General features: G+C 40.2%; 1 protein-coding gene across 1 annotated transcript in view; it reads right to left on the bottom strand.

Annotated features, from left to right (window-relative positions):
• The window catches only part of LOC112432367 (protein NLRC3-like), a 201,510-nt gene that overhangs the window by 130,361 nt on the left and 53,493 nt on the right, over positions 1-17,656 (bottom strand). The window contains exons 10-11 of the mRNA XM_076888514.1: positions 16,330-16,509; positions 10,007-10,180 (exon numbers count right to left, since the gene is read on the bottom strand). Coding sequence (XP_076744629.1) covers positions 10,007-10,180; positions 16,330-16,509 — 354 coding nt within the window. The remainder of the gene's footprint in view (positions 1-10,006; positions 10,181-16,329; positions 16,510-17,656) is intronic.

The following is a 17,656-nucleotide window of genomic DNA, read 5'->3' as shown; positions in this document are numbered from 1 at the left end:
GTGTTCCAGATGTGGCCCGCAGGACGATAGTTTTTGGCCCCACCTTAATATGAAAATGTAATGTTAGTTTGATAATGTATGACACTTTACAGTGTTGTGGGCGGAGCTGAATTAACCCACCAATCAGGGTGGGATATGGATCTCAGGGGACACCAGCCGGGCTTGATGCAAGCAGGGAAACATTTCTCAATGAGTCAAAGTTCCAGCAGCGTTGCCCTGGAGTGTTTCTTTCTTTCCTGTGCCTGGCTGGCTTCCTCCTTTCTATTGGGCAAACGCCGACATTCGCCCCAGCGCGCTGCGTTCACAACACTTCAAAAAAAGTTGTTTTTTTAAGTTGCTGCCCAGCGGGACATTATACGTATATAGATTTATACACACGTCAGTGGGATTTAAAGTTATTTTTCCACAGAGAGAGATCTCATATTAACTCTCACAGTGATGCGTAGGCGGCGGGATAAAAGAAAAGTCATGAACTCAATGCAGCCCAATTTAGTCTGCAGTCACATAGCGACACCTGTTCATCGGCAACAACAGTCCCCGGTAACCCGGACTAATTATAGGGTCGCACCGTAATTTGTGGCTCCATGTTTTTATTTGCATCACTGCGTTTGCATTGCAGCAAACATGAACATTACATATATTTCAATATAATGTAAAAGCAGTCAAAACAACTAACATCAGAAACAGCTGATGTTATTTGTTATATGTCACGGTGTCATTTCCGCTTCTTTCTCCTGTAACAACAGCCCGGCGCCGTGAGCAGTCGCCTTTTTTGCGCTCGCTATCCCTGCACTTTCTACCATCTGCAAACGCCACGGTGTTCGTGTCGTCATGAAAGACATGAACATCGAGCGTAAAAACAAAGGAGACTGCTACCGGCTTTTTATCTGCCGATCGCCGTGCTACGGTTGCAAGAAAAAGAAGCAGAAATGACGTTCTCTACGCGTTGAGACGTTCCCCGTCCGTCGGCTAAACGCTTGATTGAAACTTCAATGCGACAGTGACACCAAGTAGAATTATAAATGTCACATAGCCCCAAACATGTCTTTTTCAAAGCCTGCGGTGAAGAGAAAGGTTGGTGATGAGCACCGACAATTTCAGGAAAAGTGGGAAATGCAATATTTCTTTGTTGAGCACAGGGGCACCCCGACCTGTCTTATTTGCACAGAGAAAGTTGCGCTGCACAAGGAATACAATTTGAAACGTCATTACACAACTAGACATGCTGAGCTGGATGCAAAATACCAGGGAGACGAGAGAGCGAACCGGGTTGCCAGTCTTAAAACAGATCTACTGAGGCAGCAAGATTTCTCCAAGAAAGCAACCAAAGAGAATAATGCAGCAGTCGGAGCCACGTGGTTAGTGAGATGATTGCTAAAGCAGGGAAGCCATTCACAGAAGGTGCATTTGTCTAAAAGTGCATATTGCAGGCTGCAAATATAGTCTGTCCGGGAAAGAAAGGTCAGTTTAGCAACATCAGCCTTTCTGCCAACACCGCAGCAGATCGCATTTCTGACCTGTCAAGTGACATTTATGACCAACTGTGTGAGAAAGCCAAATGTTTCAGTGTATACTCAGTCGCTCTTGATGAGACCACAGACATCACCGACACTGCCCAGCTCCCAATGTATGTCCGTGGTGTTGATGACAGTTTTGAAGTGATGGAGGAGCTGCTCACAGTAATTCCAATGCATGGCCAGACCACTGCTCAGCAGATATTTACAAGCTGTGTGATGCCATTGAGAATGTTGGTTTGCCATGGAAGAGGTTTGTTGGAATAACAACAGATGGAGCGCCATCAATGACAGGGAGGAAACATGGACTGGTGGCACAAAACAAACTGGAAGAGGAAGGCGTGGAGGAGGCCATTGCTCTGCACTGCATCATCCATCAGCAGGTCCTTTGCAGCAAATGCCTGAAGTTTGACAATGTGATGTCTATTGTTGTGAAATGCATCAACCAAATCAGATCCAGGGGCTTAAAGCACCGAAGGTTCTGAGCTTTTTTAGAGGAAATGGAGTCAGAATATGGGGATGTGCTCGACTTCACTGAGGTACGTTGGCTCAGCAGGGGAAATGTATTAAAGAGACTTTTTGAGTTGAGAGCAGAAGTGAAGCCTTCATGGAGAAGGATGGAGTTAGTGTTCCTGTGCTAACTGATCCCAAATGGCTCATGGACTCAGCTTTTCTTGTTGATATGACACATGAGCTTAATGTACTGAACAAGACGTTACAAGGCCAGGGGCAACTTGTCAGTGCTGCCTATGACAACGTGAGAGCATTCTCCACAAAACTGGCGCTCTGGAAAGCTCAGCTCTCTCAGACAAACCTTTGCCATTTCCCAGCATGCAAGGCACTCGTGGATGCAGGCACACCATTCAGTGCTGACGAGTATGTTGATGTCATTTTGAGGCTACAGGAGGAATTTGATCACAGATTTGCTGACTTCAAGCCACACAGAGCCACCTTTCACATTTTTGCGGACCCCTTCTCCTTTGATGTGCAAGATGCCCCTTCTGTGCTTCAAATGGAGCTCATTGAGCTGCAGTGCAACTCTGAACTCAAAGCAAAGTTCAGGGAGGTGAGTGGAAAAGCAGACAAGCTTGGACAATTTTTGAGAGACTTGAGCCCTAGTTTCCCTCGGCTTTCCCGAATGTTCAAGCGGACCATGTGCCTTTTTGGTAGCACATACTTGTGCCAAAAGCTCTTCTCCACTTTGAACTTCAATAAGTCCAAGTACAGGTCCAGACTTACGGATGATCATCTTCAAGACATACTGAGGGTCGCAACTGCTTCCTCCCTCAGGCCAAATCTGGCTCGGCTATGCGAGAGGAAACGCTGCCAGGTCTCTAGCAGCAAGGAGTAGGCAAGAGAAGCCATGTTCAGAAGAACAGTTCATTTTCTACAGTGTTCCATTCATGTTCAGAAGAAGGTTATAGAACTGTTAATACAGACATTTCAATCTAAATACAGCAGATATAGAAGACTGAAAGAAACACACAAGTTCACTGACTAAAAATATCTTATTATTATTTTATTTATGTATTACAGATTGATTTTTTTTCTTATTAATTCTTAATTTATTTTATTTATTTTTCATATTTTGTGTTAAAAAATAAAAATAAAGAGATTTGAGAAGATTGGAATTTTTTAACCATGCCTTTCTTGTGGAAAACCTAATGCGGCCCAGCCTCACCCAGACTCTGCCTGCAGCGGCCCCCAGCTAAATTGAGTTTGAGACCCCTGTCCTACACCATAAATCAGTAAGAGAGGGTACGACCTCTCTCATGGCCCCAAGTGGTGTGTGCATGCCAGAGCACTCTGGAAGGCACACAGAGTCTTTACAGACTACTGAGGATCAAACCTCTATCATCATGCAATCGATTATACAACTCTAAGCATATATGAGTAAATATTTCTAAGCATAAATGACAATCAACAATATAAACCTTACAGCTGGTTTTAATAACAGAGTTCATTTGTTTCTCAAATGAGAAAGAGCTATCGAGAAACACTCCTAAATCTTTAGTTCTGAACTTTTCCAGTGGGCCAAGGTCAACATTATTAGATAATGCTAATTCTTTTCCCTTACATTATAACAATGTGAGGAGTTAATGCTAAGTATACTGCCATTAGCGGCTAATTCTAATTAGGGGTGAATAATTATTAGTAGCTAATGCTAATATCATTTTCTCTTCCCTTTTAACAATGTGAACAACTAGTGCTAGGTAGGCTGATGCTAGCAGCTAATGCTAATTTGACGTGAATTAGCATTATATTAGTGAGGAGTTAATGCTAAGTAGGCTGCCATTAGTGGCTAATGCTAATTTTAGATGAAAAAGCATTAGCAGCTAATGCTCATATTGTTTTCCTTTGCTTTGTAAGAACGACAGCAGCTAATGATACGAAGTCTACCATTATTAACAATTGTTAATTTGATGTAAATTAGCATTATCTGATAATGGTAACCCTTTTCCCCTGCATTATAACTATGTCAGGAGTTAATGCTAACTAGGCTTCCATTAGGGGCTAACTCTAATTAGGTGAATAATTATTAGCAGCTAATGCTAATATTGTTTTCCCTTCCCTTTTAACAATGTGAGCAGCTAATTCTAATTTGATGTGAATTAGCATTATATTAGTGAGCAGTTAATGCTAAGTAGGCTGCCATTATTAACTAATGCTACTTTGACGTGAATTAGCATTATGTGCTAATACTAATACTGTTTTCCCTTACTTTTTAACAATGTGAGCGGCTAATTCTAAGTACGCTCTTGTAAATAGCCAATTCTAATTTAGTGTGAATTAGCATTATTCAATAATGCTAACACTGTTTTCTCTTACTTATTAAAAATGATAGTAGCTAATACTAATACTCTTTTCCGTTGGGTAACAACGATGTGAGGAGTTAATGCTAAGTAGGCTGCTTTTAGAGGCTTATTCTAATTAGGGCTGAATAATTATTAGTAGCTAATGCTAATACCGTTTTCTCTTTCCTTATAACAATATGAGCAGCTAATGCTAATTTGATGTGAATTAGCATTATATTAGTGAGGAGTTAATGCTAAGTAGGCTACCATTAGCAGCTAAAGCTAATTTGAGGTGAATAAGCATTAGTAGCTAACGCTAATACCCTTTTCTCTTGTGTTATAATGATGTGAGACGTTAATGCTAAATAGGCTTCCATGAGTGACTCCTTTCCCTTGCATTATAAAGATGTGAACAGTTTATGCTAAGTAAGCTGCCATTAGCAGCTAATGCTAATACTGTTTTCCCTTTCTTTATACAACTTGAGCAGCTATTGCTAAGTAGGCCACTTTTCTCTGCTAAAGATTTCTGTGACCATGATAGAAACTCTGATAAGCTAATGCTGCTAAGCTAATGCTGTTTATGGGCCCTGTTAGAATCAATATTTCATTCTCATTCTGTTGTTTGAGAACAATAACAGAAAAATGTGCACTTCAGAACAAATTTATTGTGAATTCAGCTGTGAATGTACAGTTTGTCATTATTTAAGCTTCCATTTCCAAATGTTAGCTGACACTTTATTAGGTACACTGGTATCTATATCAGGTACACCTGTGACCTAAATGTTCCTGCAAACAGACTCCTTGGAGACCCCTACATAAATATCCATGAACTATCCAGCTAGACTAGTGTGTCTGTCCCTGAAAATATTCCTGCATGTGTGATTGTTCATGTCTCATCTGCAGGAAACAAACAGGAAGTGAGTGAAAGACACGGGAAATGTTTCCAGCTCTTCCTCCTCTATCAGATTTTCTCTCCATACCTGAGAGTGTCCAGTCTCCAGCCTGGATCCTTCAGTCCAGCCGACAGCAGCTTCATTCCTGAGGGACCTGGATGATTGTAGCTCAGGTCCAGCTCTCTCAGATGGGAGGGGTTGGAGCTCAGAGCTGAGACCAGAGAAGTACAGCCTTCCTCTGTGATCAGACATCCTGACAGACTGCAAACACACAAAACAACAATCTATCTGTCAACAGTTGTTTTCTCTTTGTCACAATAACATCTATCCATTTACATCCATTCAATGTAACTTTATTTATAAGTGACAATACCCAACAGACAACAACAGTCATCTGAAGCTGTTTAACAGTGTAAGGTGACCGCCTCCACTGTGAGCAGCACTTGGTGATGGTGGGAAGAAGAACTCCCTTTGACACAAAGATCCTCCCAGTGAAAACAGGCTCCAGGAGGAGCATCTACCATGACTGGTTGCAGGGTGAGGGGAAAGAGAAGAGATGAGCTCAGAGAGACAAGAACAAAACAGAGAGACAAAAGTTAAGGACATGCAGTAGTGACATATAAAAGCATCAGGAGTGAAAAGTGGGGAGAAGAAAGCAGAGCATCATGGGAAGTCCACCAACAGCCTGAGCCTATAGCAGCATAACTAAGGGATGGTTCAGGGTCACCTGATCCAGCTCGAACTATAAGCTTTATCAAAAAGGAAAGTTTGAAGCTGATCTTCAAAGTAGAGAGGGTGTCTGTCTCCTGAACTCAAACTGGGAGCTGCTTCCACACCCAGTCCAACATAGCCAGGCTTTCTTTGCTGCTTTGACAAAACCTCAAATCCCAGTCAGAGATGATGAGCATCATCACAGTGATGATCATTTCTCTGTAACCCAGGCTTTCTGCTTCAGGATCTGTGCACGCTCACAGAACAAGGAGACCTTTAAACATCATTTCACTAAATGGATGGACTGAGCTCAGCCTACAGATGAACTGGTGCCAGAGATCATAAAGAACATCAAACAGTCAAATTCAACACTTTTAATGGAAATATGAGATTAATGCTGCAGACAATCATGAACCTGCTGAATTCATGAACATCAAGAATGCAGCGAGTGGTAAAATAAAGATTTGACCTCAGTGTGCTCAGTGTTCCTGTCTATTCCTAACATATTCCTAACATGATAGCTGCACTTTAGAGCTCTAAAACTGGAACTGACACATGTTTAAACTCTACATGTTACTCAGTACATTCAGTTCTGACACTCGCCCACAGTCCAACAAAGGAAACATGGAGATCACATCAGTTTGTCATCAAAGTCTAATTATTAGGGCAACTTAACCTGTTATAATCTCGTTAACTCATTAACTGATTAACGTCAGCAATTATTTTAATCACAGTTTTTAAAATCATGATTATTGTGAAAGTGCTCACTGGCTCTGAATATAACAGCCATGGGTCACAGGAGGGATGTTGATCAGTGCTGGCTTGAAATGGGCGTCATTATGCGTCTCAGCCAATGGGAGCATTGAGGGTGGGCCTAATACTACTGCAGCGCTCACATGACCCAGGACAGAAAGAAAGGGGCGGGGACAGAAACATGGAGACAGGTACAGATCTTTGACATGTTCATTTTAAACTGTTCCAGGAGGCAGTGTTGATACAACTAAAGTTATCTGTTGTTGAAGAAGTCGGTCTGAGGAACGTTCTTAGGATCAACAAATGACGGCATGTATGAGCCTCAAGACGCAGCATCACAAGAAGAACACATGAGCTGTAGAAAAAGGAGAGACTACGAAAGCCACGGCGTTACAACGTGAACATGCTTGATCAGTGTGATTGTGAACAGGAGGAAGACTCAGCTGAGAACAGTGTGGTGGATACAGAGCAGAGCCCACCATCAGTACAGAGGCCTGTCCATTAGAGTGCTGCTCCAACATGCAGCACATGTACTTGGCCACAGCTGCAACATCTGTACCTGTGAAAGCTTCTTCTCTGTTGCTGCTCATATTGTGCAGAAGAAGAGAGTTTCTTTATCATCAGAAAATGTCAATGAGCTTGTGAGTCTTAGCAGCTGGCTCGGTGCAGAGGAGGAAGAACATGTCAAGTCAGAGGAAGATAAATGCAGTTCATGTTGTCAACTCAACCTGGACTGTTGAAAGAGTTTTTCTTTGTCTGGTTTCTGACTGAGATTCTCCAAAGGAAATCCAGCACAAACACACACTTCACACACTCAAAGTCCTGCACAGTAAATGAGCTGATGAGCGTTTGTGCTGCTGCCTGATAACAGAACAATAGTTCTGCTGCTTCCTGTTCTGCAAACACACATTTATAAATGTTCACTTGCTGTTGATCAAAGGTATGTTGGTGGCTCTGGACGCTGAGGGAACTTTGTAAAAAACTAGATCAAATGTTAACGTCCTGGCAGAGGCAAAGAACTTTGATTTGATATTTGATTAGATTCATGTTTCAGCTCAGACTGACAGAAATATTTGAACTGCTGCTGTGTTAAAGGGAACACTGCTGTTAGAAAGCACCTGATCTGTTTCTGCACACTGAATGTTGCACTTCTCATACTGCAGTACTATTAAAATAAGTACACAATGCACTACTTTTGAACTCATGATTGAATGTTGCTGTAACAAAGCCATTAATGTGATTCAAAGTGTTCATGGTTTCCCAGCACAACAAATGATTGCACAAGTGTGACTGATCCACTTTCTAATGTGTGTGTAGCCCACACTGTGTGTCACTGTGTCACAGGTGAGTCTGTGTGTCCAGGTTCTATGAGGACAACAGGATATAGTGACTGAGTCCAGCAGCTTAAAGTCTGACTCCATCCTCCATTTAAATAACTCACAGCAACAACTGAATAGCTTTGCCTTTGTGTAGCTGACACTTCATTTTAATGTCCTTCTATTCTGGTTCATCTGGTCTCAGTTTCTATAAGCACACAGGTTTCATCAGGACTCTATGACCTCAGTAATCTTTGCTGGGCCTTAATGCTCTGAACAAAGCTGCACATCACAAGACTAAATAGAAATGAATCAGTCTTTCATTCTCACTGCTGTTTGACTTCAGCTCTCAATGTCCCACCATAACCCATGGAAAGAATTACTGTCCATCCAGGCTGCTGAACATGAAGCTGAAGAAGGTGGAGTATTGTGAGGGCTGATGGAGATGATGATGAGGAATCCAGGAGCAGTGGGTGGATGGCAGCATCAGCATGAAGGATCAGTGTGAGAACACATCATCATCCACAAAGGAAACCAGTCTGAGTGTCTGACGCTCTTGTTAGAAAGACGCAGTCCCAGCAGTTAGCTTGTCTGCTAGTTAGCTGAGAGCTAACTCACTTGTACATTGAATACCAAACTGTGTAAACCAGGGGTGTCAAACATATGGCCCGTGGGCCAAATCCAGCCCATGAGATAATTTCATATGTCAAATATTGATGAATTTTCAGGCTTGCTGATAATCAATGTGAGCACGGCTGAGATGTTATTCTGATGAGCAAACCATGTGGCCAATCACTTTAAGAGACAGACTGGGATCATACCATTATGTGAAAGAGAACATGTCCCGTAGACAGCAAGGGTCGTGGTAGAGACCAGTACACAGAGAAATGGGAGCTGTACTGAAATGCAAGCGTGTCAGGAAAGAGTGAAAAGGCAAAATGAGCAGCATCTGGCTGCATTTCAGTGATATTGGAGACCACAAAGCTGAGTGCAACATTTATACAGGAGATATACAGGAGACGCTGAGAGTAGAACTGATAAAATTAGGAGCTGGCTAAAGTGAGACCCATTTTTATTTCCACCCATTTTCCACTGTGGAGGACAAAAGGTTTCAAACTGGTCCAGGTCTTAAACCTCACGTGTTCTTCCTAATAGCAGTAAATGGATAGAAATAAGGCTTTTATGAAAACACTGAATAAAACTTGCTGCCTTTAAAAAGACTAAATGTACAGTTCAGTATTGAATACTACATAAAATAAACTATATATAAAGTGTGTCTGAATGGCAGAGATGCAGAAATATGTGCATGTAGCACAGAGCCACGGCTCAGTGTCTGAATGAGTCTCACAGACCTGAATGTGCTGTTGAAGCCATTTATAATTATAACGTAATTCTTTACTCGTTTGATCTGCTCCTTACCACAAGCCACCAGACGTAGAAGGTTTTGGACTTTTAACTATATTTTCTGAAGTTTTACAACTTTTCTTACTGTTAAAAACCTTGTTATGGCCATTCATGCTATACAAAGTAATTAGACATGTGTGGTATCAACAGAAACGTCAGAATCTCAGCTAAAAGTTCACAAAACCATCTCAACAACCACCAAACAGCTGAAACAGCAGGTGAACAGATCACACAAAAAAGATGTAAACACAAATCCCCCTGATCATCTGTTTTTTAAACATGAAGCGTCGTTTTGGACGTTCATTTACTGCTGGTTCAGTGAATTTTGGTTGGACAGTGATGAAACCTGCAGTCTCAGAATCTGTGAGAAGTCTGCTTTCAGCACGCAACTGCATTGTTGTGTTGTGTGGATTCTCCTCTGCAAACTCATCACTGTTTCACCATCATGTTTCTACTGAGACAATAACAAAGGAAGCAGTTCCCAGGAACTACTTCCTGTCTTGTTAACATAAGAGTACGTTGCCCTTCAAAACACCTCCACTTGTCCTCTTATTAGAGGACTGCCTTATTATTAATCTGCTAATTCTGTCAGTTGATGAAAGAAAAATGCTTGATCTCACCTGAGAGTTTCCAGTGTACAGCGTGGACTCTTCAGTCCTTCAGACAGAAGCTTCACGCCTGAATCCTTCAGGTTGATGTTACTCAGGTCCAGCTGTCTCAGATTAGAGGTCTGAGAGCTGAGACCTGAGGCCAGAGCTTCACAGCTTCTCTCTGACAGGTCACAGTGACTCAGTCTGAAAAATAACAGATAAACAATTACAAAAATAAAACACTTATGTTGAAGCGTAATGAGATACTATTATATTTAGCAATATTTCATCTTGTTTTGTCAGGAAACTGAGCACTGATGCAGAGCAACATGTGGAGAGAATCAGAGGAGAAGAAGTGAAGAGAGAACAGCAGTAAAACAACACTGAATTGTTCAGTGTGCTTTTGATATCAACAGAATGTGTCAAACTTCTTTATTTTGTATTTGTTTTAGTAGAATTGATGATTATCACTTAGATAACAACCACAGGCCAGGTCTAAATTGCACTTTGGTGACAGTTACACCCAGAAATATTTCAGAAACGTGGACAATTTGTGCTCCATTGTATTCAGTATTGAACAAACTGAGTACCGATGACCACTTAATATTTTTGATATTTTATTTGAGTTGTTCCACCTGATCTGTGTTAACTAGAATAAACATTTAAAAGCTAAAGCTATGATCACATATGTACTTACAGAGCTTTGTTGGAGGCTTTGACCACTGGCAGCAGCCTCAGAAGAGCCTTTTTAAAGGCTCATGTTCTCACTTAGATCATTTATTTCTACTTACATTTCATTCTGGGAAAAATGGAGATTACTTTGAAAACATGAACTATTTTCCCCAAAAATCAGCTCTGGATTAGTAAATCACAATTATGAGGGAGAGAAGAAAAAGATCGAGGCACAGAAACTTGTTGAAAGAGAGATAAAGCAGCTAAAATCAGGTGTAAAAGTAAAGCAGAGGATGAGCTGAATAAAGGACACTCAAGGCTGGCTTGGAAAGGAATGAAGTCCATGGTGGGGATGCAGAACAAGGAGCAAAGATGAATGTGATGCTGAATCAGCAGAAGACTTGGACTCATTTGATTCCAGCTTTTTTTTTATTGACATTTTAGAATCACTATACAATACCATCAACTTCAGCTGTTTACTCAATTCAGCCTTAGCTTTTATCGTTTTATTGACAAAATGCCTCATCTGTAGATATCTATAAAAATCCTGTGTTTCTAATGAATATTTATCTTTCATTTTATCAAAACTAATTATTCTGCCTTCCTCCATTATCACACATAAAGCTGTTAATCCTTTATATGTCCAATCTTTGAATCTGGTGTCCAATTTATTTGGAGCAAAATGTGTGTCATATGCACACCACTTAAGAACTGCTATATCCTCTTCTAGTTTATATTCTTTTATTACGGTTTCCCAAATTTTAAAAGTCAACTTGATCCATGGATTTTCAATAGTTTTTATTAAATTTTGCAAGCTTCTGTCTGCTATAATAGCTTATATGGGGATGGAGGTCAGACTCTCCTCAATAACTTTCCATTGAGCGTCATATGAAGGATTACATCAGCATATCATAGGCCTTAATTGTGCTGCCCAATAATATTCCCTAAGAGAAGGTAAGCCCCACCCCCTTTTCCTTTGTTAAGTTGTAGGGTTTTAAATCTAATTCGGGGCCTTTTTCCTTGTCATATGTATCTTGACAAAATTTTATCCCATTCATTAAACTGTTTCTGGTTAATTTCTATTGGTAATGTTTGAAATAAATATAATAATTTAGGAAGAATATTAATTTTAATTGAGTCTATTCTCGAATATAAACTTAAATATGGAATTAGATTCCATCTCGCTATATGTTCCTTAATTTTTTTCTGTATTGGTAAATAATTTTGTTCTAATAGTTCTGTAAGATCCTTAGGTATTATGACTCCTAGATATTTAAAGTACTCTGTTTGCCATGCTAATTGATACTTATTTTTAATTTCTTCTGATGGAATATAATTGTACTTAAGCAATTGTGTTTTACTCATATTAACCCTATATCCAGATAGTCGACCAAAGTATTCAAATGATTGCATTAATTTAGGTAAAGAGTTTGATGGTTGACCCAAAAATATTAAAATATCATCTGCATAGCAGGCTAATTTATGCTCCTTTTCATGGATATTAATACCTTCTACTTCTTTATTTTGTCTTATATATTGAGCCAATGGTTCCAGATATAACACAAATGATAATGGTGAGCACGCACAGCCCTGCCTTGTTCCTCTTTGCAGCTTAATACTATTTGATAGGTAGCCATTAATTTTAATCCTTGCCGTAGGGTTATCATAAAGTGCCTGTATTGTCTTAATTATATTTTCGTGAAAGCCAAATGTATGCAAGACTCGGTAAAGAAAGTTCCAATTAACTGAATCGAATGATTTTTCTGCATCGATACTGATTACCATTGCTTCTATTTTATTCTTTTGAATATGATTAATAATTTGTAATGTCCGTCGTACATTATCTTGTATTTGGCGCTCTCGAATAAAACCTGTTTGATCATTATGAATTAGATTAGGTAAGAACTTTTCTAATCGTCGAGCCATGATAGATGTAAACAGCTTGTAATCTGTATTAAGAACAGATATTGGTCTATATGACGCACATTCTAATTTATCCTTGTTTTCGTTTGGGATGGCAGAGATAATTGCTTCTTTGCAGCTAGAAGGTACTTGAGCCTTCTTTAGGATCCAATTCATTGTTAGAAGCATCACTGGTATTAATTCTTCTTTTAGCTCCTTGTACCATTCTGCTGTATATCCATCTGATCCTGGAGATTTATTTCTGTTAACTTTACTTATTGCTATTCTTAGTTCCTTTTCTGTTATATCTTCAATCAAAGTTTTATTCTGTTCTTCATTCAGTACTGGTAAATCAAGAGAATCTAAAAAACTGTTAATTTCAACTATACTACTCTCTGTGTTATTAGCATACAGAGTCTTATAAAATGTTTCAAATGCACTCTGAACTTCTATTGGTTTATTTTTTTATTAGTTTTGTCACTGGATGTTTAATTTTGTGAACTGTATTATCTGCTATTTTCTTTTTTAGTTTCCAGGCTAATACATTCATTGCTTTTGATCCTCCCTCATAATACCTTTGTTTAAGAAACATTAATTTTTTTTTAATTTCATATGTGGTCAAATCATTTATTTCATTTCTTGTTTTCCTAGTTTCCTCCAATATATCCTGAGATGTTTTTCTTTCATGCCTTTTGTCTAATTCCTATTTTGTAGCTCTTCTAATTTCTTATTTCTCATATTTTTCTTATAAGAGGATATTGCTATAATTTTCCCTCTCAGGACAGCTTTTAAGGCATCCCACAGTATAGGAGGAGACACCTCACCAATGTCATTAGTTTCCATATAGAAGTGAATCTCTTTCTTAATTTGTCCTTTAAAGTGAGGATCATTCAGTAAGCTTGAATTTAATTTCCAATTATTGAGTTTTGGTTGCACGTTTAAATCAACAGACAGGTATACTGGTGCATGATCGCTTAACTCTATTGTTCCAATTGTCACGGCCAGGCGGATCAGCTGCACGCTGATCAGCCCTCTCTGTTTCTCTTCCTCTTCTCTCTCGCCGGGGCGGAACTCACTGTGGGTTCATGCCCTCGGGAGATGAGACCCAGGTGTCTCATTAAGGGGAGCAGCATTTAAGCCAGGAGGTGACTGCTGTTCGTCGCTGGATCGTTGTCTACCACGCGTTAGTAAAGTCAAGCTACAGCAAGTTTAGTGAAGAGTGTTTTCCTCTGTGCGTCGTCCTTAACCCTGTCTCCCTGTCTACAGAACCTCTTGGATTTTTCCCCGTGCGTTTCCCGTGTGGCAGTGTTGGAGTGTGAGCCTGTGATCGTGTGAGTGGATATTCTGAAGAACGTATGCTTTCCCTTGGACTTCCCTGGAGACCCCTTCTTCCCCCACTCAGCTGTATATAACACTCCCCCGCACATTCTTGTATATACACCTGGTGACTTGTAAATAAACTCTTCTTGTAAGCATCAGTACCGGAGTCCTGCGCTTGAGTCCTCCTCCCAACCGTAACACCAATTGCACAAGTGTTTATTTTATCTTTATTTTTCCCAAAAGTTATGAAATAATCTATTCTTGTGTATAACGAGTGCGGTGAGGAAAAATAAGTATAATCCCTTTGGTAGGGATGCAAGTCTCTCCATATATCAATTAGTCCCACCTCCTTCATCAATGTATTTATATTCTTAATTAATGTTTTAGTATTCTGTGCTTTTCTATTGGAAATATCTAGCTTTGGTTGTAGATGTATATTTAAATCTCCTCCGCAAATTAGGAAACCTACTGTCTCTGTTACCATCACATCTATAATTTTCTTAAAGAAATAAATATCGCTTCCAGGGGGTGCATATATATTTAACAACGTGACTGGGTTCCCCTCAATGTTTCCCCTTACCAACATATAACGTCCCTCTTTATCACTTATCTCGGATATTTTTTCAAAGAGTAATTTGCTTGATAACAGGATAGCCACTCCTCTCCTTCGTCCAGTTTTATAGGAAGAGGAGAAAACTGTTGTATAACCCATTCTTTTCAGTTTTTCATGCTCCTTACAGTCTAGATGGGTTTCCTGTAGATACACTATTTGTACTTGTTCTTTCTTCATTTTAGTTAAAATTTTATTACGTTTAATTGGATTCGACAGGCCATTTACATTATATGATATGATTTTTACCTTATCTTTAAGCATACCCTTACTATTTGAATATTATTAATGTAACAACGACATGTACCATCAGACCACTCCCTAAACATACATAAGCAAACATTAATATTAAGATTAACGCTGTATAAAACAACAGCTACAGAAATAAGCTTTATTTGGTCAAAGAAAAATAAAAGAAAAAAAAAGACTTCCAACTGTGGGGTCCCCGATATGACCCTAAGTAAGCCCCGATAAAAAAGGGGGCTTCGAGGGGGGCCTGTCTCACCTCTATGTGAGACAGGGCCTTCCTTAGCCAGCAGGCCAATGTCCATTCTACTAATAGCATAGGTAGCACGTCCGCCTATTTTCAATTTCTGCATTGCCACTTCAGTATATTATTTCGAGATAAGAAGTCTTTACCAGTGTATATGGCTATAGCTTGATTCCAGCTTTGATATCATTGATTTCAATGAAGAGCTTTGTGATTGTAGCAAAGGGCTGGTAGCTCTGAGAGTCCCACTGATGAGGCGTTTGTGAAGGTTCGCAGTTATCTAAAGAGCTTAGAAAAAAAGGCATCTGGACATCTTTAAGTTTCTTGAAGTCGTTTCGCCTTTCACCTCTCATCCAAGAAGCTTCTTTATTTCTAGGGTCAAATGGTGGAGAGTCCCAGATTAGCCTGTGTACAAACAGACTTCAGCCATATGAGAGTGAGTGTGAGTGAATGAGAGCACACACAGGACACTCTGATCTCTGAATGTGTGTGACTCAGTGAAAAAGAGGATTGTACTGGATATACTGTGACTGACAAACAGAGTTTAAAGAGAAAGGTGTTTGGATTAAAATGGATTATGCTAAAGTGAACGTGCTAATGAAATCTGAACTGACTGAAATGTGAAGTGAAGATAATTCAGATGTAAAAGAGAGAGAAACTGATAATAAGGTGGGGCTGGAGATCAGTGAAGGGCATGTAAACACCTGATTGGTTGAGTAGATATCAGATCGACAGTTTCACAGTTTTCCCTGTGGATTATAACTTTAGGAAGATGTGACATTCATCAAGGAATCCTGCTCTCCGGATTATTTCCATGAACACTGAGCTGGAACACATCTACAGTGCTGGAAGTGCCCATCTCACCACCAACCTCTCTGTGCACATTCACTTTTCAACCCTTTGTGAGACACTAAAGGTGTAAATCTGAGTATTTATCTATGTTAGTGCGAACACCTCTAATAGGTTGGTTTAGTCTTTCCAAGTCATATCTTCCCTTAGATCTGCGGTCCAGGCTCCTAAAATCATCCTAGTTTAACAAGCACTACAATCTAGAGGAGAACTGCACTAACAGGTGTGACTGATGAGATCTGACCTGCAAGGATACTCATGTTTATGTATATCAGGACAAGCAGGGAAGACCTGGACATCAACTCTGTCAGGCTGCCTGAGTCCTCTCACCCACATCAGCTCAGAACTCTGCATTATCTACTGAGTCAGACTCAGAGGATCAGGGATCAGAAGTTCTACAAAGAGTAGAACCAGACGTCCTGTATAGAGGTGTGTGGGCCTACTGATCCACAGTGTCAGCACAACTTTCACATCATATTCATCTCAGCACAACTAAAACATGTGACTGACCTCAGAGTTTCAAATCGACATCGTGGATTCTCCAGAAGAACACACAGCTGCTTCACTCCTGAATCCTGCAGGTTGTTGCAGTCTACACTCAGGTCCAGCACTCTGGGATACGAGGGGTTGGACTTCAGCGCTGCTGCCAGATAATCACAGCTGATCTCTGACAAATCACAGTCCCACAATCTGTATAAAGAATGAAAGATGTAAGTTTATTAGACAAAGTGTGAGCTTGAAATCATTCAGTGTTTCATCATCTGTTCAGAGCTGAAGAAGGTTCAGAATGTAGAAGTTTAGAAAATGGAAACTCCAAACAGCTGAAGCCAACAGGAAGCAGCTTCAAACAAACAAGAGAAAAAAATGAATTTTTCACATTGAAGTCGTACATTTATCATAAAGTTGTCAAGTTTTGCCGTGTGAAATAAAAAAAACTGAACAGGAATCCTCAGAGTTGAACCCTCTGCACAGAGGTTCAGGTTTCTCTTCAGGTCCCAAAGTGCAGAACAACAAGGTTTCAAACAGCTTCGTTCCAGCAGCATCAGCCACAGAAATGCAGAGATAATTCTTTGGATCTCTTGGTTGTGTTGTATGATGCTGTGTTTGCATATCTGGTGTCTGTGTTGCTTTGTGAGGACGGATCATTTACTGCAGCTCCAGATAAACAGAGCTGGACCTGAACCTGGTAGCTTCACTTAGAAGACACTTGTGACGGGAACGTCAGGTCAAAAAAGTGCCCCTCCGACAGCCAAACCCATCTGTTCTCTGATTGGATAGTTACATTTGTGATTGACATGACATTGACCAATCAGATGAAAGGAAGAAAAATAGGGTCAAAATTCGTACTTGTAACTTGCAGGGTTTTTTTTTTGGCTAAGTCCACACACAAATCTTTTTTTACACACACACAAATTTGTTTTTTTTTTTGTTTTTTTTTTTACACACACACAAATTCTTTTTACACATACAAAACCTGATTTACAAGTACAAAATATTTATGACCACATTTTGAGCCCATACAAATGTTCTGCAGACGAGTCCATGCGCTCACAACAAAGCTCAGTGTGGACGACGCTGTCCACGCCTCAATGCTGATTGGTTAGAAAGTGGGCGGGAACAGGGAAGAGAGCGACAGCAGTGTTCAGCACAAACACGAAGGACCAAAGAAGAAGAACATGACAAGCTCAGATGGAGGCTGCAGTGGACACTTTTCATTGTTTTAACATTCGCTTTCACTTCAGCTTCACCAACAACAGCACAAGCAGAGCAGCCCACTGACTGCGTGGCCGTGACGGCGCCCCCTGGTGACTGTAAACCACTACAACATGTAGACGGC

Source organism: Maylandia zebra, linkage group LG2 (assembly GCF_041146795.1).
Source record: "Maylandia zebra isolate NMK-2024a linkage group LG2, Mzebra_GT3a, whole genome shotgun sequence".
Lineage (NCBI taxonomy): Eukaryota > Metazoa > Chordata > Actinopteri > Cichliformes > Cichlidae > Maylandia > Maylandia zebra.
This window is presented reverse-complemented; position numbering and strand designations above follow the sequence as displayed.